At 36.6% G+C, this 25,424-nt stretch overlaps 1 protein-coding gene across 1 annotated transcript in view; it reads left to right on the top strand.

The window, feature by feature from the left end:
• The window catches only part of FAM20C (FAM20C golgi associated secretory pathway kinase), a 113,763-nt gene extending 107,860 nt beyond the window's left edge, over positions 1-5,903 (top strand). Inside the window, exons 9-10 of the mRNA XM_072417829.1 lie at positions 3,028-3,087; positions 3,908-5,903. Coding sequence (XP_072273930.1) covers positions 3,028-3,087; positions 3,908-4,160 — 313 coding nt within the window. The 3' untranslated portion in view covers positions 4,161-5,903. The remainder of the gene's footprint in view (positions 1-3,027; positions 3,088-3,907) is intronic.
• Positions 5,904-25,424: the final 19,521 nt, after the last annotated feature.

The raw sequence follows: 25,424 nt of genomic DNA, 5'->3' as shown, positions 1-25,424 counted from the left end.
ACACAATTTTTCGATGCAACATGTACTCATGCCGCCTCCATGTACTTGAACTGGTGTCACTTTAAAACACTTAAAAAAATTGTGCAAACATTTTAAGCCTTTGTGGTTACAATACAAAAAAAAAAGCTCTTTTGCTTTTGCAAAAGCCTGAAAAAGCTAGGTAGTTGCCACTTGTTACTGCTTGTGGACACAATATAATAATTGACAGTAGGTGCCTGGGGATGGTTAAAGCCACAATAAAATACCAATAGTCTGAACTTAGCCTTTAGGAAAGGCAGCTTTAAGGTGGTAGGCAATCTTATTTTGGCCTCTATGAAATGCAGAAGGTTTTTTTTTGTATCTTTTTATTCTTCCTCCTTTTATTTGATCAACATTGAAATTTTTGATAGCAAAAATCTCATTAGGACTTGGTGTATGAAAGCAATAGGCTATATATATACAGAGAGAAAAAAAAGTATTTCAAACAAAAAGCAGACAAGACAACATAGGGGTATTATAAAGTATAAAGAGATTTAAAACATCTTTTTTTTAGCTAAAGGCAGAATAATGTGTTTTTTACATTAAACAGGAATGCAGCATAACCTTCTATTTTTATAGTTTTCAAGCACTTTGTATGGCCATGAATATTTTCCTTTTCCCCATCTGCTGTGCTTCTGTATTGTATCACCACACAAACCAGCCAGCAGCATCTGCATGTTACATAATTAGTTATTTTTGTTGTATTCATCTGCTTGCAGAGTTTTCCTAAACTTTGTCTTTACTAAGATGAGGCATCTGCTGTTACCATGGAAATACCACTTTGTGCTTCAAGAAAGTTTATTCTGACCTTGCATATAGCTGTTATAAAGGCTGACACTGAGTAAATGTGATGAGCAACCAGAGCAAGAAAGAGAAAATTACAGGAATAGCACAAACATATTTTTTTTTACATTTATATACAGTTTATAATGAAGCTGAAAGAATAAGTTTATTTTAATGAAGCGAATCACATAACCATGCTTGTTTTGCATAACTTCAGATTAAAGAGCTATGACCACATGCTGCTATGTTTCACAACAATACAATATATGCACCTGTGTTTTGGATTCACATCTCCTTGGTGTGATAATGAAATTGCTTTGCATTGTGCATTGCTTTAACAAATCCTAACTCCTTTACACATTATGGAGAAATCAACCCAACTATAAAGATTATGTAATTCCAAACAACAAACATATCCAATTTGCTTCCTATTGCTTCGCTAAATATATAATTAAATATGCATGTGACAACTAAAATGTTAAAGGGAAGGGTCAGCAATAGCAGCCACAAAAATGCACAGGTTTTTATTATTATTATTATTATTATTATTATTATGCAGTATTGATACAGCCAACATATTACACAGCACTGTACATTAAATAGGGGTAGCAAGACAGATACAAACAATGACGAAGGAGGAGGAGAGAGCCCTGCCAAGAAGAGCTTACAATCTAAGAGGGGTAAGATAAACTATACAAATAAAAAAACAAATAAATATAGGTATAGTGAAATTATCAAGTACAATTCTAAAACCATCTAGTAAATGTGAAATGAGTTTAACTTGTCATCAGACTCTTGCAATGTAGCAGAACTCAGGCTAAGGGAGGAAGCAGCAGAACAAATTACCTTTCAGTTGTTTAGCAGGGCTTATTTACAAACAAGGAAGATGCTGAGAAGGTAGCACATTCAAGAGTGGATGTGCTATATGACAGGGCTTTATAAATCTCAAGCATGAATGGTGTAAAACAGGGGTCCCCAACCCCGTAGCCCATTAATCTGGCCGTCTGAAAGCTGGGCCGCGAGAGCACGAGGACCAGTGGTGGTCTACGGCTCTGGCCAGTGCACCCCCCTAGGGGTCAGGAGGAGGACCCCACATGAGGGGGGGGGCACAGGCCAGAAGCATGGACCATGTCTCCTGTATGCATCACAGGCTTAGGGCCGTGGGCGGGTTGTGTCTCTGGACACAAGGCTCAGACCTGAGATGGGAGAATGGACAAGTTCTAGCATTATGACGTCACTCAGGGGAAAGTTTCTTCCCCTTTGAGTGATGCACGACTCCCCGCACAATCTGGGAGTCCATAGATTTAGTGGTTCACAAGCTCAAAAAGGTTGGGGACCACTGGTGTAAAATACATGTCATGGAGAAGCCATTTTATAGTCATTATGTGAGAAAAAGACATAGGGTGATGTAGTTCACCAGGTTCCGTCTGCACCTTTAAATACCTATTTAAGTGGACTGACATTTTCATTTTGGTAATATAAAGAGGGAACACCGGCAGGTGAATTTAGGTGTCTTATAGGGGTTGCATTTGCATTTAGACTTGGACTGAACTAACAGGCAACACCCTTTTGCTGCAAATGACCTAATTTGCACAGGGAAAACCAACTCACAGTGATGGGGTTTTGAAGACTCCCATGTGTGTGATGATATCAATAAGTTCTGTAACATGTATCATCAGACTGCAGCCACAAGTACGTCACTGTGATCCCAAAGCCAAAAGAAGTAAAATTACTCATTGGAAATAAGATGTAATCAGACAACAATGTAACTTGGTTGATGTGTTTGATAGCAGATGCAGTGGGAGCAAAATCACCTAATCAAAGAATAATTAATCTTAAAATGAAAAAAACATGGATGGTGTACTTTAAGGCTGCAGGAATGTTATTCTGTTTCAAAGAAATGTTTGAGTCATTCTAACATATGACAAGAGAAAGTCTTCCTCGGTACAGAAAGGAATGACATGAACTTTGTAAATTCTGAGGTCTGCCAAAGACAGCTGTAGCCCATATGCTTCCATCACACATGCAGTACAAAATACCTATTATTCCGCAAAAAAATGATCTTCATTCCACAAATAGTGGGAAAAGAAACAGACAAGTAGTTTATGGTTAATGATTGCAAAATCTACTCAAGGTGGCTTTCTGTGCTTTGCAACTAGGGCTGGATTTCATTTACTGGTATTGTAGCTATTTGATTTTCATTAAAGTTTGTTCTTGTTTTAACAGATTTGGAAAATATTCACACGATGAGATGTCTATCCTAGTACCACTGAATCAATGCTGCAGGTAACGTAATAAAGAAACAAACCCAATCAAATATATACAGGTATAAGCTTGGGAAAAGTTGCATTAATGTAATATCTGCCTTCTATTCATCCTAATTGGCTGGTCCTAAAGGGGGTAAAGTTTGTTCAGGAATGTTCTCAGCTACTCCAATCCCTATATCTCAAGAAGGTACAATATGGTAAAAAAAACATATTTGGAGCTTTCTGTACTATACACCAGGTTTTATATTGCCAGATGTTTCACACTGGGAACATCCTGAAAAAGTTATACTTATAGCTTGGAGAAGCGGTATCGGAAGAGTAAAGGGTGCTCAATCCAGTCTGGTTGAATAATGTTTTATACAAGCAAAGATATCATTTGGCAAGTGTTGTTGGGTCATATGAAATGTGAATATTATTCAGACACTTCTATCAAAACAGTAATCATAGTTGTAATTTTGGTTTTTAAATGGCACAAGTCTTAGAAATGGGATTGTCTGTTAAGAACTGGAGAGCTAAGATGTCATTTCATTTTGCTATGGGGCTCATCATATAGAGTTATGCCCATTTCTTTCAGTGCAAACATAGGCATGGGAATAGCATTGGTCACGTTCAAAGCTTATGGGTTTATTCACAAAATCACAAACTTCTGCATGCTTCCATGTTATTTCCATTTATCTTGTGCTGATTTCATACCACACATTCCACATATGTACATTGTTCATATATGCCTAGTTGTAAAGATAGGTAAACAAGACAAACTTAAAAATAAGTATTCAATGAAAGTTGTATCTATTGTGAATTATCTTCCTAATACAAATGTTTTTTTTATATCTAAATAGGATCAAAAAGTCTACATACCTGCGAATGCAGCTCCTAGCAAAGGAGGAATACAAGCTGAGTAAACTGATGGAGGAATCATTGCAAATGGACAAAATTGCCCCAATCCTCTATCAACCACACCTTGAAGCAATGGACAGGAGACTACGGATTGTCCTTAAAGCTGTCAGTGACTGCATAGAAAAAGACAACTATGACAGCGTGGTTGAAAATGACTTGGACTCTGATGTGAATAACAAAACAACCAAGAGGTAGTGATGGGGAAAGTCACCAAGCCCAATCAAGAAGACATAGTCTTGCCGAAGACTGCGAATGCTCCTTTGTGAATTCAGTGAATTCAGATTTAAGATTTAATCGTTTCCCACTGTAGACAAGCTATAGAAACCAAGAAGGAATAGATAATTAAGAAGTCTGTAAAATAAGTAGATTATAAATGGATGTGCGTAAGACGATATGGTCAAAGACCTACAGAATTGGTTTTGGGTTCTAAACGTATCTTGATCTTTTTTGTACAGATAGGAGGCCTTTATTTAAAAATAAAGATTTTGTATTTATATATGGTATAATTATAAAAAAATGATCTACCTACCACTTTTTTTGGAAAACATAGAAAAGGGACAGTATAGTTTTGTTTACCTGTGATGCTGACTTGACTATACCACAATGACGCCTTTAAGATGACTTCTATCTCTTAACTTGAGTATACTGTATCTTCTGTAATTGGTATTTCCAGGGGTTAAAAATCCAAAGTCTTAAGTGTGGAGGGTTTTAGGCTGAAGTAATGCTTAGCAGTTGTGGAAGCTTTACTTGAATGTTAAGCATTGAGATGAGCTACTCAAATTTAAAACAAATAGGCAGACCTTCCATAATAGACCTCAATTACAGGACCTGCAATGCTCTAGGTGTTTTTATTCGAACGCTCCCAACATACATTGCCTTAGGATGACAGGCTTAGCATGGTGGGAGGATTCATTGGGTAACATCTGGAGCAAGCAGAGAGCAGGTACCAGGTCAGTTCTGTCATTAGCCAGGTAGCTGCCTTCTTGTGTCTGCTTTTGCTATAATCATGTAAATATTGTACATATATACATGAATATTAGCTGCATTGTGCAGCTACAAGCTTCATTTTGCAGCGTTTTTGTGAGTTGTTTGCAGCGTGGTAAAAGTGCAATAAAAGATACAGCAAACGTGTATCTAAAAGCTGTTTGTTTGTTTTTCACTGCTTGGGTTTTCAAGAACGTTCTTGTCTATCAAGTATAAGTATCACAAAGTGGAGTACCTATCTCAATTAATTAGATGGAAACATGACATTTTATGATTGAGAAGCAAACTTCATGCAGGTTAAAAAAGCATATTTGGTGTCCTGCACCTAACCCTTTATCAATCTAGTTTTTCTTAAAGTGTATTTAAACCCTAACAAAGAACATTTTGGTCTTCTGAATATACAAATGCAAGCATTTAGTTATACCTGTTTGTTAAATACATAAAATTACTTAGAGACCATGTAAAAAAACTCAGAATTATCATATATTCGGTGCACAGTTCTTTTGTTGGAACCTTGCCAGGTTCCTATTTTGCACATAATATAACATCTATGCCCAGAGATTAGGAGAATGGGTGAGATTCAGTAGTCAGACAACCGGACAGGACTGTCTTGTAATTCTAGTCCACAAAAGGCATGCGGTGTCATTCCATAAAAACAAATGAAGCAACATTGAGGAAAATGTGCAGTTATTGCAAGGATGTACACAATATTATTATTTTTTAACTGGTATACTCATTTATAAAATATCTCTATTACAAAATCATGTCATTAACATTGACTCCTGTGACAGCAAAATTGGAATGTCATGAGTTTTGCTTTTTGGGCCTCCTAGGTGCAGATATGTATGAGAAAAATCTTTTTTGTTCTTATTATTTTTCTAAATGATGCATTTAGTGCAGTGTTTCTCAACCTTTTTAAAGCTGAGCTAAAATAAAAGTTTTAAAAAAATCACACTTACCTTTACCTTCCCAGATTCCTCCAACCTGCTAGGGATGCCTTTGATTGGGTCCTGCGCTGTCCTGGAATCCTCCTTAAATTGGGGGGGGGGGGGGTACGCAGGTGCAAAATCAGGTGATGTAACTTTCTGTAAAGGCAGGGGAAAAAGTGCCCATCTTACTGCCCATGAGTGAGATCAGCATTTCTTTTCCCTAATGTAGGAAAATTACCCCTCGGACATGAGCAGAAGGAGCAGCCCGGAGCCTCCTGGGATGCGTGACGTAAATATCTCAGGTGGCTCTGCACTCCAAATTCTTTATTGCTGCATTAACAGGCGGGAATCCTTGAACAAAACTTTCAGGTCTTCCAGGAATCCCTTCTATAATTACTTAATCCACAGCCTAGTGTACATGGTTTAATGGTCATGGGAAGCAATGACTCCGACATTGCTGGTCAGTGAGAAGGCTTCCATCATTATAGATAGCCAAAAACATAATTGGTATCAGTGGTAACTGACCTGAGAGTCACAAACTGCTCATTGCTCAAGTAACCCCTCTGGAGGAACCCTGGATGGGAAACATGGATTTAGGGTAATTTAGTTTACTTTGTTTAGTGTTAAATTTATAAAGCAGTGAATGTGACTTTTGCAAACATTCACTGGTGGTGAATCAATAACTGTATTTAAAATACACACACAAGAAATATTCAGCTGCAAGGAGGGCTTTTTTTTCTTTATGTGTGCTGTTGGTCATATTGGAAGAGAAACAGTGATGCTTTCTATGGTATTATTTAAAAAGCAATAGAATAACAAATTTAGTACAAAAGAGGACTATTGCAAGTCTTTACGTTCAACTTTCTCTCCAAAAAGCAGCACAGCCGTGACCTTCACAAGGCAGTCAAAAGATGAGTGCTTTAGGTGGTCACATAATTCAGATATTTATGCTCAGTGTAGTGTTATTTTTCTAGATAAATTCGATAAAAAATTATTATATCTGGATGTTTCACATAAAAGGAGAACATTTCATCTTTTTGAGCCTAGGTCCACTTTAAAATCAATTGCACTCTTACAAAGATTATGTTACTTTTGGATCCCCCCCATTTGCCTTCAATGTATTTCACCAAAAAAAAATAAACAGAAATGCTAAAAAAGAAACTTTTTGTTTTTACTCATGCCGAATTGTGACTATTCACATCTTCATTTTCTAAACGACCAATCACCTAACTAACCTTCTGTAGTTTACTAAATCGAGGTATTCCCTTCAACACTGTTAAAATAAAATCATGCTTTTTAGGGGGATATAATCCCCCTATATACAGTAAATATATAAATAGTCCATATAGAGAGTTCACTCCACAATTATTCACTTTAAGGTCATCCTAAAAAAGTAGTTTCAGCAAGAAAAAGATGGAGGCTTTTCTTGAAGCACAGAATATACCTAAGTAGTAAAGTTAAGTTAAAATAAAGATGTAAAATTTGTAACCCCCCCATCAAGATACTCTTCAAATTGACTTGCAGATTGGTGAGATGAAAGCACAGGCCAGAGAACCAGGGTCACTCAAAATACCCAAAGAAAGGCCTCAGGGCTAGTGAAGATGGACTATCATGCAGGAACCTGGGTGATCCAGCACACCTGCAATAATTTCCTATTAGCTGGCAAAATGTTTTCAATCCTGGACCTGATCAACTTCTGGTTTGCTGGATCACCTATTATTGGAGGGCCTTGTGTATCAAAAATATAAACAAATTGGTTAATACTCGGGAACATCTTTTTTATATTTTATATTTACATTTTTTTTCATATCTAAGATAATATAATTTTTTGTTCTAAATATGATTCTGCCTTTACCAGTCATGAATGTAATTTTAAAAATATAACTTCATTGAAAGTTAAAATTAAATGTAGCATATGCGCAGAGCACTTTAGCTGCACGCTATTATAACTATTGCTAAACACATTCAGGGGCAGTATTCATTCAGACCTTTACCCAAATATCAGCTTACAGCTGTATGTTAGATCTATTGGGAGGAATATATAAAGACTTAAAGACTTTTATATAAAAAGCAGTTCTGCATTTCCCACACATAGGTCATGTAACCAAAAGCCTTCTTCTTGGTCATGTGTTCTTTCCATCAGTCAGTTTGAACCTGGGCTGCATTTTCTCACATGAATGGAACAGAAGAGGACAAGATCAGCATTTTTGTCAGGAAAGTTAAATATTGAAATGCCTCTATTACTGTTTATTTATTTATTTATGTGGATATTGCATTTAAATGTAAGGTCTGTTTACAGTGTTCAGGTTCCATTCTTCTGTAAAAATCACCTGCAGATAGTACGTGCAAGGGTAAATTCCTCACCTCTGTTTTCTAAATGTGATGATTGCACGAGGGTGATCCCTTGCTTTCCAGATAGATCCAGGAGAATACGGAAAAACTCAAAAGTTCACAAGAAGTTAATTTTACAATGCACTAGAGTGTGTAAGAAGGATGGTCACGTCATGCCCAGCGTTACAAAACCCGGGGGTATGTGAGTATAAAATCTAACTTGTTCTTTACAGGAACATTTTGTACATCTGTGAGATTTGTTTACATTATAGGGAGACCTAACAATGTACTGTAAGGTCAAATTTAACATAACTTGAAAACTTAACATTTGCCTGAATATAAGCGGAAATTTGGGCCAGGTAATGGTATCGAGGCCTGGCTATTCAAGACTGCCGGAGATTGGAACCAGGAAGAAGATGGCAGGACCCTCAATGGAACAGGGACCAGTGAGTATATGCAAAAAATTGCGATCAGGCAGATAAGGTTATTTTATTGCAGAAAGGACAATGGTCTTTCTGTAACACAAGCCCTGCTTGATTGCGGTTTTTAAAAAAGGAGTTTAGCTGCAACTCGGAGCATTCCAGTAGATAGTGACCTTCCAACTGTCGGAAAAGACATTTTATTGTTTTAAATTAAGTTCTTCCAGTTGTATTACATACAATAAACCTAAAGGTGCAATAAGAAAAGAAGATACAGTAATGTTTTAGATTCTCAACATAGAAAAATTCAGTGTCCCTATTATGCTTATTAATTATTTAGGACACTCTTTTAGTGCAGTGAGGCTCGGCTTGCCCGTCTTTTCTGTTTCCCAACAAATCTGAGACGTGATACTTCTGTTGCATGCTAACATTAATATTATATTCTCTGCTGGATCATTCCTTTGAAATATAATGACTATTAGTCTGGTAATTCAGAAGCAATCAGCGTTTCCCAGAAGACAAAACGTTCTCTACTCGTCAGCGTGGGCCCTGGCAAGATGATCTATGTTTGCTTGAGACACTTACATTTTTTTTTCTAGCAAACAATGAAACAAACTGTGAAGGAAAGCAACTTTCCTGTTATAGATATTGTGTGGGCAACAGAAGAAATTCATGTGTGTTTGTCAGATTTTAATTTGTCAATACTTTCAATGAACAAAACACAATTAGAACAAAGCTGGGAATAAACAGAAGTAGACAGACATTCAAAAATTCCTGTAGTTTATGAAAACCCTGGGCAATTTAACACAACAATAAGATTTTAAAGATGCAAAAACAGAGGTTATCTTAGATGAAAATGGTTATTAGAGTGTGATTTTTCTTGTAAAAGTCTTGGCCACACCCCATCTTTAATTCTCCCTTCAATTTCACTTTAAAGATAAACTTACTGACAGTTTTTGACATTTAAAATTTACCAAACGTACCTGCTTATCCTTTTGTGTGTGTTATACCTGAATTGCCCAGGTTAGTGACGAATGGCTTTATATACATCTTCAATTTAAAAAGGATATTTTGGACAGAATAGGCTCATTTTATATAAAAAATTATGTAACCTCCAATTGCCTCAAGGTTGTGTTTGCATTACAGAGTGGTAAAGAAACATTGGAGAATTCATTGGCTGTAATTGGAAGAAGAAGCATAATAAAGGGTGTATATATATATATATATATATATATATATATATATGTACAGATGACTTGGCCTCCAAAATCACCAAACAGTTCAATTGAGATGGTTTGTGATGAGTTGGACTACAGAGTGAAGACAAAGCAGCCAAAAAGTGCTTAGGACCTTTAAGAACTCCTTCAAGACTGCAGGAAAATCATTCCAGATGACAAACTCATGAAACTAATGGGTGTGACATTCTTTAGCTATGTACACACGTCCAATGGTTCTGGCCCAATTAATCCGCTCAGGTCCGATATCGGACGAGAATCTGGTGTGAGTACAGCGCCTGTCATCCATCGTCCGTCCTGGCGGATCCACAGACGATGGATGACGAACGATCCTAATGCAAGGTAAGGGGGAGAGCGTGCAGCAGGATGCCGCTCTGTCGCTCTCCCCCTCCCCCCTCCATAGAGCAGAATGGTGCTGTATGTTTAGCACTCGTTCATGCATCGTGCAGTCCTTAGTCATTGGAAGGGATCGTGAAAGATCCTTTCCAACGACAATAATTGCACGTGTGTATGCAGCTTTAGTCTGATGAGATGTTGAGAAAGATTTGGTGCCCTCGAAATTGAACTGCAGCTCTTTGTTCTCCAAGTTCCTTCTTTATTCTGATCAAAGTTGATTACAATTTGGATCAAAGCTTTTTTGAAGTTAGATTTGAAATTTAAGCCGTCTGAGTTTTGATCGAATATATGCAATACCTGTCAATGACACATATAGTACTGTACAACCAATCTGCCACCACATGATGACAGCTGTTTTAGTCCAGCCGGTATGGCTGAGACCTACTATATAGTAAGGCTCATAGAATTAAATACATATTCGGCTTACATCTAGTCAGGAGTAAATTGCTATGCCGGAGAGATCCACCTCATTATTTGTCCCACGTGTCCATTGTCACCAAGAAAGTAAAGGAAAGGCCAATGTTTTTTATCATAAGACCACTAGGTTCTATCATCAGATCAACAGAATCCTCCTTTGTGGACACCAGACACAATTCTTAGAGTTGAAAATGTTGTATGTTTAGAAAAGGAAGTAAAGGAAAATCATTCTTGCAGCAAGCAGTCAGTCAGCTGCTTTATACAGAGATGAAAAAAAAAATTGGCGATGCATACAGTTTAGCATATTGTACACATAAAGAATAAGCAATAAAGCATATTTGCCCTTTCAATGACACATTACTCTTTCCTTTTATATTTAAGGTGTAAAATGTAACTTAGGTCATTGTTTTCAATGGCTTCTTCCAACAAGGAGGACAGTTGAAGTGTGCTGGTACGAACACTTTTCATTTCCAAGTTCTTCCATATTTACCAGTATGTGACCTGGGCCCCACACAAGCACAAATAACTATTTGCAAGGGTTTTTGCTTGCTGTCACCATTGTATCACCTTTTATTTTTTTAAACACAGTGAAACCAATACAAGTCCCCAGAATAAGTTCACTGCACATAGCTCTAAATTTGAGCAAAGCTTCTCCTAGGCATGGATCATGCATTTTCTGGGCTCAAATACTGCGTCATGTTGACATCCTACAGTACATCACAGTTTCTTCAGCAGTCAGTAGATAGAGGTCTACAATATATTGGTGAACATGATTGGAGATCAGATTAAAACAAACCGAGTGTGTTTTAGGTCTTTGAAGAAACATAGCAGGAACTATGCCTGGACCCAAAGTTAGGTCCAAGCACCTTTTACATCCTTTTTTATTACATTTAGCTTGAAAATGTATGTGGTATTTTATGTGAACGTATATGTTTATCCTGGTTACACCTTGTTTTATAATGACGGGTTCACTTGAAACTCTTTGAATACAAATTTAAAGAACTAGAACAATGTAAGTTAAAGAATAACTACATTTTCCGGAAATGTATGTACTGTTAAGGCAGACAGTATATAAATATAAAGGTGTGACCGCTATATTTATTGCTTATGCAACTAGCACACTGTTAACGTTACTTCTGAAGCCATAATTTATAGCAAGTAATGTATGCTAAAAGGGTGTATCTGTGATGGACATGCCATAACTCACTATGAGAGAATACACAAAACTGGCATGTCAAGCCTCCCATCCTTTACTTTATGTTTACGACCCAGCAGTAAAACAAAGCCTTGTTAGAAAACAAGGAATTGATATTTTTCATTCTACCACACATCCCAAACTTTTCTTCTTTTTCACAATAATGGACAGAGCATTAAAATCATTCCATTTTACCATATAGGCTAAAAAATATTCCAGAACCAATAGTGCACAGCACAAATAAAGTTTAAAATTTCAGAGCTATTTGTTCCAAACTGCATACAGCTGTTGCAGGCTTTTTGGTCATCATCAGTGCAATATATAATAAAGATGGCTTGGATAGAGTAGAGAACTTAAAACATATAAGGTTATAATGAGAAATCAATATAGGAAAGAAAAAACCCTCCACAAAAAGTGTGTGCAGCATAATACAATCGTCTTACAACAGTTCCTTCTCACCATAACCTTCTGGGATATACTTTGTTGGTTCTCAAGCCCAACTGTTTTGAAGCCTTGGTTTCCATAGAAAGCCCTAATGATGGGTAATAAGCTTGATATAGCTGCATGCAATTTGGAATAATTAGATCTGTTATATTAGTCTAAAGTGCTTCTAGATGTATAGTTGTACAGCGGGACAGGAAGGAATATTTTGCATGGCTCATTCACAATCTTGAAATGAGGGATAATGCCCTTGTTTTTGGGATATGTCATGGAATGAAAACCACTGGTTCAGAGAAAGGTGCAAATTTGAGTCACTGGAGCTGACCCATCCCAGATTTAAGATAATACACTAAAGAACATCAAAGGCTGTAATAATTCTGATGATGGCTGCTCTTCTAAATTAGAGGTACTGGAATCAACAGTCCAAGTAAAAATAAATCCTAGAAAGAGTACCATACCAGATTTTTTTAGATGCAATAGCTCAAAATTAAAGAATGTAGAACAACCAACATGTTTTGGGGGCCACAGAATAAACCCCTTTTATCAGGGGGAAAAAGAGGGCCAATTTGGATTTAGGAATAAAAAAAACCTATAAAAAAAATCTTTAGGTAGAGTAAGGCCATACTTGTTCAATCAGCATGTGAAACCCACTGTGAGTTCTTTCAATTTGAGCTATTGCATCGAATAAAACACTTGTAAAATCTTTTGTGCAATACACTAGTTCAGTTCAGGACCTTTTAGTTGTTTTTGTCCTTTTTGTCCCATTTCCCATAACCCTCTGCTGGATTTTTCAGCAGGGGCAGACCTAGGGAGGTTCAGAGCGTTCCACTGCACAAGGGCCCCAAAGCCTCCCAGCCAATGGGGACCTCAAGGCAGTTCAGTGGGGGGCCACAACTCCTTGTCAGTATTCCAATTAGCATTATACCACCTTGCATTTTGCTGTCAGACATGTTTAAAAGAAAGAAGAGAGAAGTCAAATCATAGGTGGGGAGCAGTTTGATGACCATGTAGTGTAAGAAATGCATGATTGGTGTTGTAATGGAGCACCAAAGGATACATTTGGCAAATCCAATTGGTAGGTGACACTGCTGGTTACCTAGTATGCAGATGTTCTAAATTCCATAATAATTATGAAAGGTGACTAATCGGGCAGAAAATCCAAAAAATAAAGATTACAGTTCGGCAACTTGCAGCTTCAGCAAACATGTGCAAGGGTTTTACATATATCTTAGTAATGAGAGAGATAACTCTAAACCCTAGCATATTCATCAATAATAGTACAACATCAGATATTTTTCTCTGTTTCAGAGGATGAATTCTGTGTAGTCAGCAATATTGTTTAGATATATTTTTATTGTTTATCAGGAAAGTGAACACCAGGTCTGTACCACCCTTAAGCAACTTAATCTTTATATTGTACTTGCAATCATCCCAAAATTATTTTGTCTCCCCTGAGCTGCTGTAATAAATTAAACTGAGCTGTAAGTTCTAAAAATATTAATAGGAATATAGGTACCTTGAAACATTACTGCACAGATTTTTGTTCCCTGCAGAACTTTCCATCAGCAGCATAATGTACAAATCCATCCAGACCAGTCTTGCATGATATAACAAAAGAACAGAATTGACAGACCCCATTAAAACGGGAAAAAAGGAAGCTGAACTTTATCAGTTCTATAAAATACTGTGACATTACAGTATATTGTAAAAAAATAAACCTTTTATGTTGAACCAAAAAAAAAAAAAAAAAAAAACTAATGTTATGTGAAGGAACAAACAGAACATATCTTATATAACCTTAATTCTGGACAGGTAACACCAATTCATGAAACACAACTCAAGGAGTCAATAAGTTGTGCTGCAGTGATCATGTACTAAAATGTAACATAAAAAGCCGAGGATAGCCACATTCTACAGGTAGAGGCAAGGCCTGGTTGTATTCCATTGACTGAGATCTGAGTGTAAAGTTATTTTCCTGAAATATTATTTTAAAGCTGAATCATGGGAAATCTCCTACTGCCATCCTTATCCTCTCAACTACTTGTTATTGTTAAAAAAAAAAAATCAAAATGCCCCATTTGCTTGCCTAAATCAATGGTCAAGTTACAGCTGCTTCTAGAATCTTCTACATCAAGGGTCGGCAAACTTTTATGGCCACTAGGCCATTTCAGGGGTGGGCGGGAGCACACAAGGCCGGCCTCCCTAAGTCCCGCCCTAATGGCTCCGGGCACCACCAGGGACGGCCCCTGAACTAAAATCCCTCTCCTTCATATGCATTGCGGAGGAGATGGATTTCCCTTCAGGGAGCTTTCCCTATTTACCGTGGCAACGGAAGTATCAACACTGGCGCGGTAAATAGGGGAGCAATAGCAAGGAGGCGGCACCAGAGCTCCAGCGGCTCAGGAACTCCAGCAGCTCAGGCTCCGGTAGTTCCTAACGCACCCCAGCAGATCCGGCTGGCAACCTGTGGCTCCGGAGCCGCGGGTTTTTGGCTGGCATTTAAGTTACCAAGTTTCCCTGAGCCTGACTAACCCTGACTAAGCCTGAGTAATCCTAAACCATGGCAGTTATCCTGAACCCAAACCTTATTTTTTGTGACGACAATATAAATAAAATAAGATAACTAACTTCCACCAGATTTTGACTTGGAAACCAGTGTGCTTGTAACATTTTGTGGATTGTACTGAAACCCTAAATAATATTATCTGCTACCTTCTATGAACTTACAATGTATGTAATGCAGATGAGGACAGGGAATGTTTTATAATTAATATCAGGAGAGCAGCCTGGGGTGACAATGATCCTTCTCTATAGATTCAGACTATTGTGCCACCACAGGACAGGAAGCGTGGTATTAGTGGTAACACGAGGTATAGCCATCACAGGTCTGCTAAACTTCAATATATTACATTTCTATCTTCTAGATATGCTTTAAGTAATTGAGGAAGCAGTCTTGCAGGCAATTATATATTATTGTATAACATCCGAAGAAGAGAAACAAAAGTTCCCAAAAGCTTAGTTCTTTATAACATGTCTTATTGTTAACATAAAACAGTATATGTAATTCAAACCACGGGAATTCAAACCAAAAAGAGATATCTTGTACTGGGATCTGTTAAGGGGAAATATCAGGGGTCTAAAAACCCCTGATATCTTCACCAAGAGCACCTGTCCCTGCAATATCGTATAACAGGGATTTGCCAGTTCTTTGTGCCGGTGATGGTAAAAAAATAAAATTAAAAATAATAATAAAAAAAAAATAAAAATAAAATAAATGGATTAGAAAAAGATAATTAACAAAAATATATTTTTGTGGTTTAGGGAATTAGGGTATCACTTTTATTGATCAATGGCATAAAGTGCAATACTTTATTGCATATGTTCTACTGTGATAATGTGATCAAAATATGAGCATAGTGAAGTTTCTTTATTACAGCAGACAGGCAAGTGTATATATGTGTGTTTATTACCCCTACTACATCTCCCAAGTGCTTTCATAATTGTTTAAAGCAAGCCTTATATTCAAGTTAACGTCCATAAGACCCAAAATGAAAATCTATCCTATGCTACAATCCTGGACTGAAAAATTTTAATAATCAGTTTGATTTGTTTTATTCCCTGCAGTGTTTCCTTATCATATATCTTTTCTTGAGCTCCTGATCCTGATCGGCTTTACCATATGGTACCGGTTAACACAAAAATGGCCACAGGGGGTACCCCCTTTATAACCATAAACTCTGTTCTGTAACAATAACTAATTAGAGGGAGGCTTTGCAGCCGTTAACATAATAACTTGCATGCTCAATCTGATCACCGTTCAGAGTAAATCTACTTTAATTCTTTTCATAGTACTTTACAGGGAGGCATTGTAATTTAATTTAGAAAAATTAAAGCAATATTATAGAATGCAATGGGCTAAAAGTAAAATGAAAGTCTTTCTGGCACAGAGCATTGCACCCGGAACATGACCTTGAGAAGGATTTTTGACTCATGGCTGGTGCTTGAGGACTGGCTGATGATGTATATTAGGGACAGCTAAGCCCCAAAGGCTTTGGTTAAATAGAATGTATCGTTAAGGGAAATTTACCCAAGCGGCTAATAATTCAGCATCAATTTAAAGGAGGCCAGCTACCATGAAAATGAATACGGCTTGAATGGTTTCCAGAAGTCAATAAAAAATAAAAAGTGACTCTAGGCAAGAGTATTAAAATATGAAGAAAATATGCAAACCAGCTGAAGTCCAATCAGTTTTCTTCAATCTGAGAAAATTGTAATCTCCCTGAATTAGTTTTATTAGTGTTGTGCATAATTCCTATATTTTTCAATCTGAAAGACTGCATATATTGTACAATTGCAAGGATTGGGAATACCTGGCAAATTCACATGGTTTAGCAGGCGGTATATCCAAAGTTCAGAGATTCATGGCACCAACTTTTGTGAAGTTGAATGACCTAGTACACTATTTTTATATTTTAGGGAAATACCGAGGCATCAGAGAGCTGGTTCTATTTAAAAGACAGTTTTGCAGTTTTTATTTTGACCGCAATGTATATTTAAATGAAATAATTTTGCATAACAGCCACAAATACAAACATTTAGAGTTAAGAGGAGTTGGGTGGTTTTCCTCCAACCCAGATGCCCAACTGAGCCAACTAGGATAAATTTCTATAATAATAAGGTATGAATTCAATGGGATAGTTAGGGCTATATGTTTAAATTATTGTACGTTATACAAATTCTGAATGTCACTCACACACATTTCCACACATATCTGTGTTACAGGACACCACAAAGCACAATAAAGCACTGTCATGTTGTTATGTAATACATTGACAACAGTAGTGCATGTGCCTTTTTCTTTCATTAGGAAGCCCATTCAGTTAAATAGCCTACTTTAATGATAATACACTACAATGATATAAGTGGCCCCATGTGTTCTTTGTGTGTAAATTTAATTGATATTACTCTTTTTAGTATATTTTTGTGAGTAGCATGGAGTAGCATTCCTCTGAACTCAGAAATTGTTAAGAGACCTGAGTTGCTGGTTTGGATTAACCTATTTTGCTTGACATGGAAAAGGAAACACTGTGCGGGAAGGGTTAGTGAGGGAAAGGGGAGAAGGTATTTAGGTGGAGATAATATTTGCCCAGCAATGAGCTTTATTGAGCCCAAAAAAGTCAGCTCAGGAATGCAGTAGATATCAGCTAATATTATTTTATTATTAGTGATTTTGTTTATGGTACATCCTTTGACATGTATGAATATAAAACCTCCACACATTTAGTTTTTATATAGAATGACCATTGTACTATTGATGTGTGCATTATTATCAAATAGAATTTATTGCATGCTTTAGAAAGATAGGTTCATGCTTGAATCAGTCATTTTAGCCCTGGGACCCATCACACATCTTATATTATGGTGACAGTGGTGCACGGGGATAGGGGGGGCTGAGGAATCTCTTCTAGGGGAACACAAACTTTACAACTAAAATCTGGAATATTGCCTGCTACTGATACTTCTCATCTTTTTGCTAAAACCAAGTGAATACTTGTTCTTGTTCAGTGTTTATGGGAAGACATTTCCACATACCTTAATAAACCAAGCTTGCTTTATATTATATGACAAATAATGATAAAGATACTAATGGATCCCATTCTCCTGGAATAAAGAAAACCTGATCTAGTCTAATCACTGGGATCGGTTTCATTAGTATTTGTCCTTTTGTTAACAGCATCCCTAGAAGCTTGGTTCTTATGCGAGCTACCATAGTGTGACCCCAAGTCTAAATAGCTCTATATACACAATGCATTTGTGTGTCTGGAGAAAAAAAACAAGGTTGCTTACAATATATTCTTTTGGGCCCTACTGTATGGGTAAGACTTTTTGGTAGTTGATGACACTTAAAGACTTTCTGAGCACCAAATGACTAGTTCAACGTTTGGCTGAGGTGTGAAAATTTTTTAAACCTGATGAATTTTTTCAACTAACTTTAAGGCTACAGGATTGTAAATGTATTTTTCCACCTATTACTCACTGTTGTGCTCTTTTGTTTTGTTTTCTTACCATAATGTATATACCCTTACCATAAAGTCTAGAGGAATGATATATGTCAACATTCCCTCCTGCTTCATGTCCCCCTTCAGGGAACATTAGCTGACTCGAGAGCAGACTCTGACTTTGGCTAGATGGCTAGGTTTCTTCCTGGTTTGGAAACCTGCTGAGTACTCTACTTTGCTAAGTGCTAACTCGTAACTACTTGGATAACTTTTCCATGTCTACAATTGACATGAAGCATTGGAATAGGGCTAGGTTTTAGTGGATAGAAAAGTTAAAGCAGAAGTAAAGTCCAAGGTAAGGTCCTACACAGCTCAGTATATTAGCTCACCATGATTTCATGGCAAGATAAGGCGGCATGCGTACGGGAACTATGCCATCCTCTCCTGGCCAGTGTAGATAGACCCTGAAAAAGACCGGAAGAAGATGACAGCAGTATTTACAGAGAAATAAGGGTCATTGCAGCTGTTCCAGCACCCGAAAGGTGCACTTTGTCAGGCAAGTGTGCCAAAATGTGCAAAATCCTGGGCACATCTGCTTTAAAGGCTTGGTGATGGTATTCTGGACACAACATACACAAACGAAAAATAGCTTTTACTCTCCATATACATCACTGTCTATGTCTTTAATATTCTTATTGCTAAATTTCTCTCCTTTGTACAGTCCTTTTTTGTCTGCTTTAGCTTTAAGAAAAAACAAATTAGAAGGAGACACATATGAGTAATGAATATGAGCGTAGAGATGAATATGAAAAACAAACAATACACTTGTACGAAGTATGACATTTGCAGTGAAGTTAATATTTACTCATTTAAAATAGAAAACGTTGTCACCAGAAAAACATAATTATATTATAAGTAATCTACAGTGAGTTTCATGTTATATTAAAAAATTACCTCTACTTCTTTCTTAAGAAGGATTTACTACCTAGGTGACTGCAAAGGCAAAAACCAAGGCTATGGATGGGGTTGTGAGGAGTGAGGATCACAGTCAGAATTGTATTGCTCTCTTTTCTCCTAATCTGCCTTTGTTGACTATGACTCCACAGCTAGTGGCCACAGAAGGTGATTTTTGTCTATCAGTTTTTTGTCAGAGCCCTGATGATTTGGGGGGTTTCAGAATGCTCCAGATGAAATTAAAATTGGTGGCAACTCCAAGAACAAGGATCCAGAATTCTACCATCACATTGTAGGCTGGCTTCACACCATAGAAAGAATAAGGAAGTGTGTTCGAAATATGTTAAAGTATGTTTGCAGTCGTTTTAGATTCACAATTACTGCAAAAGAGATATTCTTAGTAGAACTTTTATCACTTTTCTTTATCAATATTTTGTATCCCCTTTGAAAAACCCTTTGTGATCGCCCATGGGAGAAATGGTTCCTGATTTAGAAACCTGCCAATAAATCAAACTTAGAGAATTGCATATGTGCTTTGGGCCATTTGGATAGCATTAGTTTGACATCAGTGTATGACACCTATGATATCATTCAGAAATCATTGACAGATGCAAATAACTTTTTAGTTAAAGTAAATTATCAATAATATTGGTTGAGAGAATACCAATAACAGGCAGATATTACCAAAGACAGACAGATATCAGCCACATTCATATAATACCAGTAACAGGCAAATATTAGGTTAAAAGCAGATAATAATGACATGATATGATAGATTCCAATCATAGCCAAATACTTCAGTGACAGGCAAATCCCCCAGTAACAAGTACCCCAGTGACAGGTGATTCTAGTGTCTGTGAATGAGCAGAGCACCATTTGCTTTGGGTGTTAATGGCAGGAAGTAATAGTAGCTAAGAATCAGCATGATTTATGTATAAAGAAAACAGGGAGTTCTGCCAAACACAGAAAAGTAAAAAGTAAACAATGACAATGGAAGATTCCAGGGCGTGCTGCAATTAGAACTTCCAGACTGGTAGGTTTCCAACCAAATTGGTTTATAAAGGACGAAGGATTAGGAACACTGGAGCCTAGGACACATTTAGATTTCCTTTTTTACCCATCAGCTTCATGCCATGGGCCTGATTTAAGGCTGGAGAAGATACACTTTCATCAGTGAAACTGGGTGATCCAACAAACCTGGAATAGGCTTCTTAAAAGTAATTTACTATTTGTTAGCAATCCTGTACCAGGTCAATTCCAGGTTTGCTGTATCACCCAGCTTCACTGATGAAAGCGTATCCTATCCAGCCATGGAGAGCTTTAGTAAATCGTCCCCAAAGTATTTTGGAGTGGGACAGAGAATGCAGAATGTAAAAAATGTTTTTGCTGTCTTGGGGAACCAGTTAACTAAAACCAAGTCATTGAAAGCCTATGAGAAAAAAAATCCTTATATTGTTGGAACATGGGAAGAATGCCCCCTCTGACAGTATTAGTCAGAATACCATCTTCGGGCAGACAGGTGAAAAGATAGCTGTTTGTAAAGCAACTGGCTCTGCCAAATAGTAGTGGCCACCCCGGACTATGTAGGTGGCATCAACTGACTGGTCAGAAAACAGTCAGAAACTGTTTATGGAACCTCTAGCAAAGTGAAGGAATCATAGGATTATATAGAAGCCTGGTTGATATACAGTACTTTAAAGAGGTACTTTTATTACATAAAACATGTATAAAATGCACCATTACCACATCAAGCAAATGCAACTTTTGCTATCATGGCAATTCAGGAAGACCACCAGAATGTTCACAAACTGACCCATTCATCCTCTCACAGCCAGCGATGATTCCTTTCGGGCTGCCACATCTGAATTAGACTCTTACAGATGTTAGAGACAACACCCTAAGGAATGGGTTAAAGATATCCATGAATATTAGTCATCTGTTAGAAGAAAATATGGAAAGGAAAGAAGGGCCATTTTTCTTTGTTGTTCATTGTGTTATTTTTATGGGATCAAGTCTAGTAAAGTACAATACATCTATTGTAATCAGTTACTGTAGGTTTTAGGAAGGATACAAAAACGTAAAACATATTTTTTGTTATGAAGGAAATGCTAAGTTTGTGTTTCATTTACCTCCTCCCAATCCACCAGTGGAATGATCTGAAGCTGTGAATATATAGTCCCCCAGGATAAAGTATTTCTGTAACTCAAGAAATAAAGTGTTAGATGTTTAAAAAGCTGACACTCACTATTTCCAGGACACATCAAGCGTAGAATTGATTTGTTGTCAGCTTGAAATCAATATTATGGAATATACAAATGATATTAAATATACAAGGTACAGCATAATGATTGCCAGAATTTAATTTTCCATGCAAAATAAACATTTTCTGGCATTAGGTGCAATCTAACATCATACTGTTTACTGATTATTCTGTGTTTATACAATCTCATCAACCATATGTCTTAGCTTATCAGTAATAGCATGCAACAGCCCAAGGGAAATTCTGCTTGAATTCTTTGTTTCAAAGGGATTATTTAATACCATGATGCTGTAATTTAGCTATCAAATTAACCCTTTAATGGCTATAAATAAGGGTAGACATTTTTGGAAAATCAAAAGCATGAATGGCAAAAGGTTTCACACCATGGCTAAGACTTCCTAGCTGTTTTTCCACTTAAAGAAACTAAGAAAAATGTATAAAGTTGTGGAGTTGGCATCTTTATAAAAAATGGCACCTACATAGTGGGGTTTAATAAATATATATGTATACCACAATAATAAACAGTTACATTTTGCACAGTTTATTTAGAAAAGTTTAAAATTACAAAAATGACGATATTGCTGATAACATTAAGAAACATCATACAATGTGACATATCAACAAAATCAGTCATGCAAATTGCAATAATAGTTTCTAAAAATGGTAAGGCGTTTCACAGAGCTCCCTCTGCTTCATCAGACCAGAAACCTGTGCTAATTTTGACAAACTTGCAAAAAGTTCTTCAATTTATTGTAATCACCTACTAAACAAAAACATTTATATAATAAATATTTGATTATTGACTTAATTACATTGTTTAGATCATATCAGTAAATTAGATGAATTCCAAAAGGACATACACTTACAAAAGCTTCCATAAAAGATCATAGTTACTGTACATCCAGTCCCAATGGCATAGATACTCCTCTCTATCAGTAAATCCATATCCACCCCACAGCCAGGGGTGAGGATAATTTTAATCTATTCTAAACAAACTGTGTATATTTGAACTGTTTATTATTGTGGTATACATATATATTTAAATAAAACCCCACTTTGTAGGTGACAGTTTTTTCAATATATATTGTAAGAGGGTGGTAACCCACATTAGATCCAAAGGTGACCTTTATCCCAGCCACCACTTTTCCCATTGTTGTGAGTTGGTATCTTTACCATGAAAATTACAATTTAAGCCTGCATACAACCCTGTGCAACTTTGTATTATTTTGCAAGCTCTTTTTAGTGTTGGTTGTATAATAGATGACATTCAAACAAGGAAACCATTCCAAATTTAGGGAGCAACATGTAAATTCATACAAAGTGTAGCACATCCCCTACAAAGTGCACACTGATGTGTTAGTCCTACCACTGCAGAACTGTTGATTAGAATATTAAAAAAAATACCTTACTTAGTACTCTAATCTAAGGAGGCAAAACAATAGTATGGCCATTAGATTGTGAGCCCCCTTATAGAAAAGTTAGAGACATGACTATGGACTTTTCAAAGCTCTATGTAATATGTTAGTGCTATATAAATACAAGGTAACAATATTCATGTGAAATTGTTACCTTGTATTTATAGCGAAAGTCATCTCATTCACTAAGCTAGGTGAAGTTTCCCTTACAAAGTGACAATTTATATTTCTAAGCAAACATCCTGAAATCCTTTTATAGGTCAACTCAAATATCTCAAGACATGAAAGATTTTGACCCCTAACTTTAAATTTTGGCATGTATATGCATCATAAACAATTTAGACTTTTCTAAATAAGCAATGTTTTAGAATGTATTAAACACTACAGGTTATAATAGTGAAATTGTTGTCATAGAAGTCTGGTAAAAAAAAAAAGACTTTGCCCAAGAAAATGGTGCCCCCTGCAGTGCTGATTTAAAAAGAAATACTATCACATACCACTTTAAGACATAACCCAAGCATGTTTCTATAGTATAGTATTTTTCCAGCGGTATCTGACCTATATGGCAGTGCCTAGCTTCCAATACCATTTTAATAGTAATTTGTTTAGAAGCCCTTAAAAAAGGAAAAAACATAAAAGCAAAATTTGACGGTCATTACATAGGAAGGGGAGATAAGTATTACTGTACATTCCAGATTCGATGGACCTTTGACCTGGCAAGATTTTGATCAAACAAGATTTGACCAAGTAACAGTCAGAAACAAATATACCCTGTAATTGCATAAAACCCATTTCTGTTATTATAACGTAAAAATGTGTGCATCACCCAGTTTACTTAAAAAAGTATTTGTGAATTAGTAACACCCATACTTTGCTTCATATTAATCCATGTAAAACATTTTTGGAATCAGACATGATATTGGACATGGAACAACATTTTTATTCCATGAATCAGACTGATAGAGTGATCACTGTACAATTGGTTAGATAGTGTGACAGTCTCTTTCTATGGATGAACACCTTTCCTGCCATCAATCCTCCAAGGAGCCAATGATAACTTCATAAAATTTCTGCCACTATAGTATCTCTAATAGCTTTCTGGGTCAAATCTCTGTTGATAAAGGCACTTTGCATATCAAAGAATAACTAATAGCTAGGCCTCTAGCTGGTAGCTACATTTGTGCCTTGCATTAAAATCATTTCAATGGCTCACTTATCCATCAGAAGTAAAATGAATATGTTTTTCTTTTTTGGAATGAGACGTCATTTCCTATAGTCACATAATTACTATTCGACTTTAGTCTCCTGCAGGCTGCTCACCTACTAAAAGGTTTCATAGCATATATTAAAAATCTTGGAAATAAGAAAGCAAAGTACTGTAGTTGCGTCAAGCAAAACATCACGTGACACCCGAGGGACTGACTTATTAGAGATACTTGTACATTTCCCGGGGCCGATTACCCAATGATTTTTTTTTTTATTTTCTGAAACTTGTACTGCTGGAGATGTCACCTTCCTTACTTTTAGCTTATTTTCCCTGGAGTTTTCTTTAGCAAAGTTTGCTCTGATATCAGCAGGAAATCGGCAAATGAGTCGTAAAGCATTTAATATATATACACATCAATCAAACCTGAGAAATGGCTTAATGCATTTGATCTTTTGATGGTATGATGAGGACTTGCCTCAATTGGCTTTTCAAAACTGCTGATGGGTAAAGAATCACCCAGGCAAAGCTCAGAGGACTTTTTGGAAGAGAAAATGATGTTTGGATGAGTGAATTTATTTATCTCTGCATTGTAATAAACATGTCTTTCAATTCAATGCAATTAGCCTGTGGCATATGAGGAATCTGAAGAACTTTATAGCAACCAAATAGATTTCCCTTTTGTTCTCCATCTCTTCATTGCAGGTTTCAGTGAGTGGTCACTAATACAGGGGGTTACAATAATTGTATATTCCAATGTAATATAATATTGTTGTTTAAGGCTACCACAATTCACAATTATATTTAAAGTTGTACTCTGATTGAATATGATTGGTAAGCTGAAACACAGCTAATATGTTGACTGGCTTTCATTTTCATTCTGGTGTTTAACTTCAGCAGATGTCCACATATGGAAAATGATCTTTGGAAGAGTTGCCATGATGTACCCTTGCTCCCAAAAAATGGTTGGCATTTGGGCGATTATATTATCAGGAACCTCTGCCTAGAATATCATGGACACCTGAAACTTTGCCAATAACAGCTAAATATTACAATAGATTTAATAGGAGACCTTTTTTGGGGGCTGTATGATTTTTTGTCATCCCTATGTTGAAGGGCATGTGGGCTGCAATCATCATAGTATGGGGTCTGCACCCTTGCCTCTCTCTTGCTACATAGTACTCCTTCCTGGCTGGAGAATATCCAGCATAATCTAGCCCTTTCTTCCAAAGCTTAACCTTGAATGGCTTGTCACTTTCATTATTTTATATATCTGGATG

Source organism: Pyxicephalus adspersus, chromosome 7 (genome assembly GCF_032062135.1).
Source record: "Pyxicephalus adspersus chromosome 7, UCB_Pads_2.0, whole genome shotgun sequence".
NCBI classification, from domain to species: Eukaryota; Metazoa; Chordata; class Amphibia; order Anura; family Pyxicephalidae; genus Pyxicephalus; species Pyxicephalus adspersus.
This window is presented reverse-complemented; position numbering and strand designations above follow the sequence as displayed.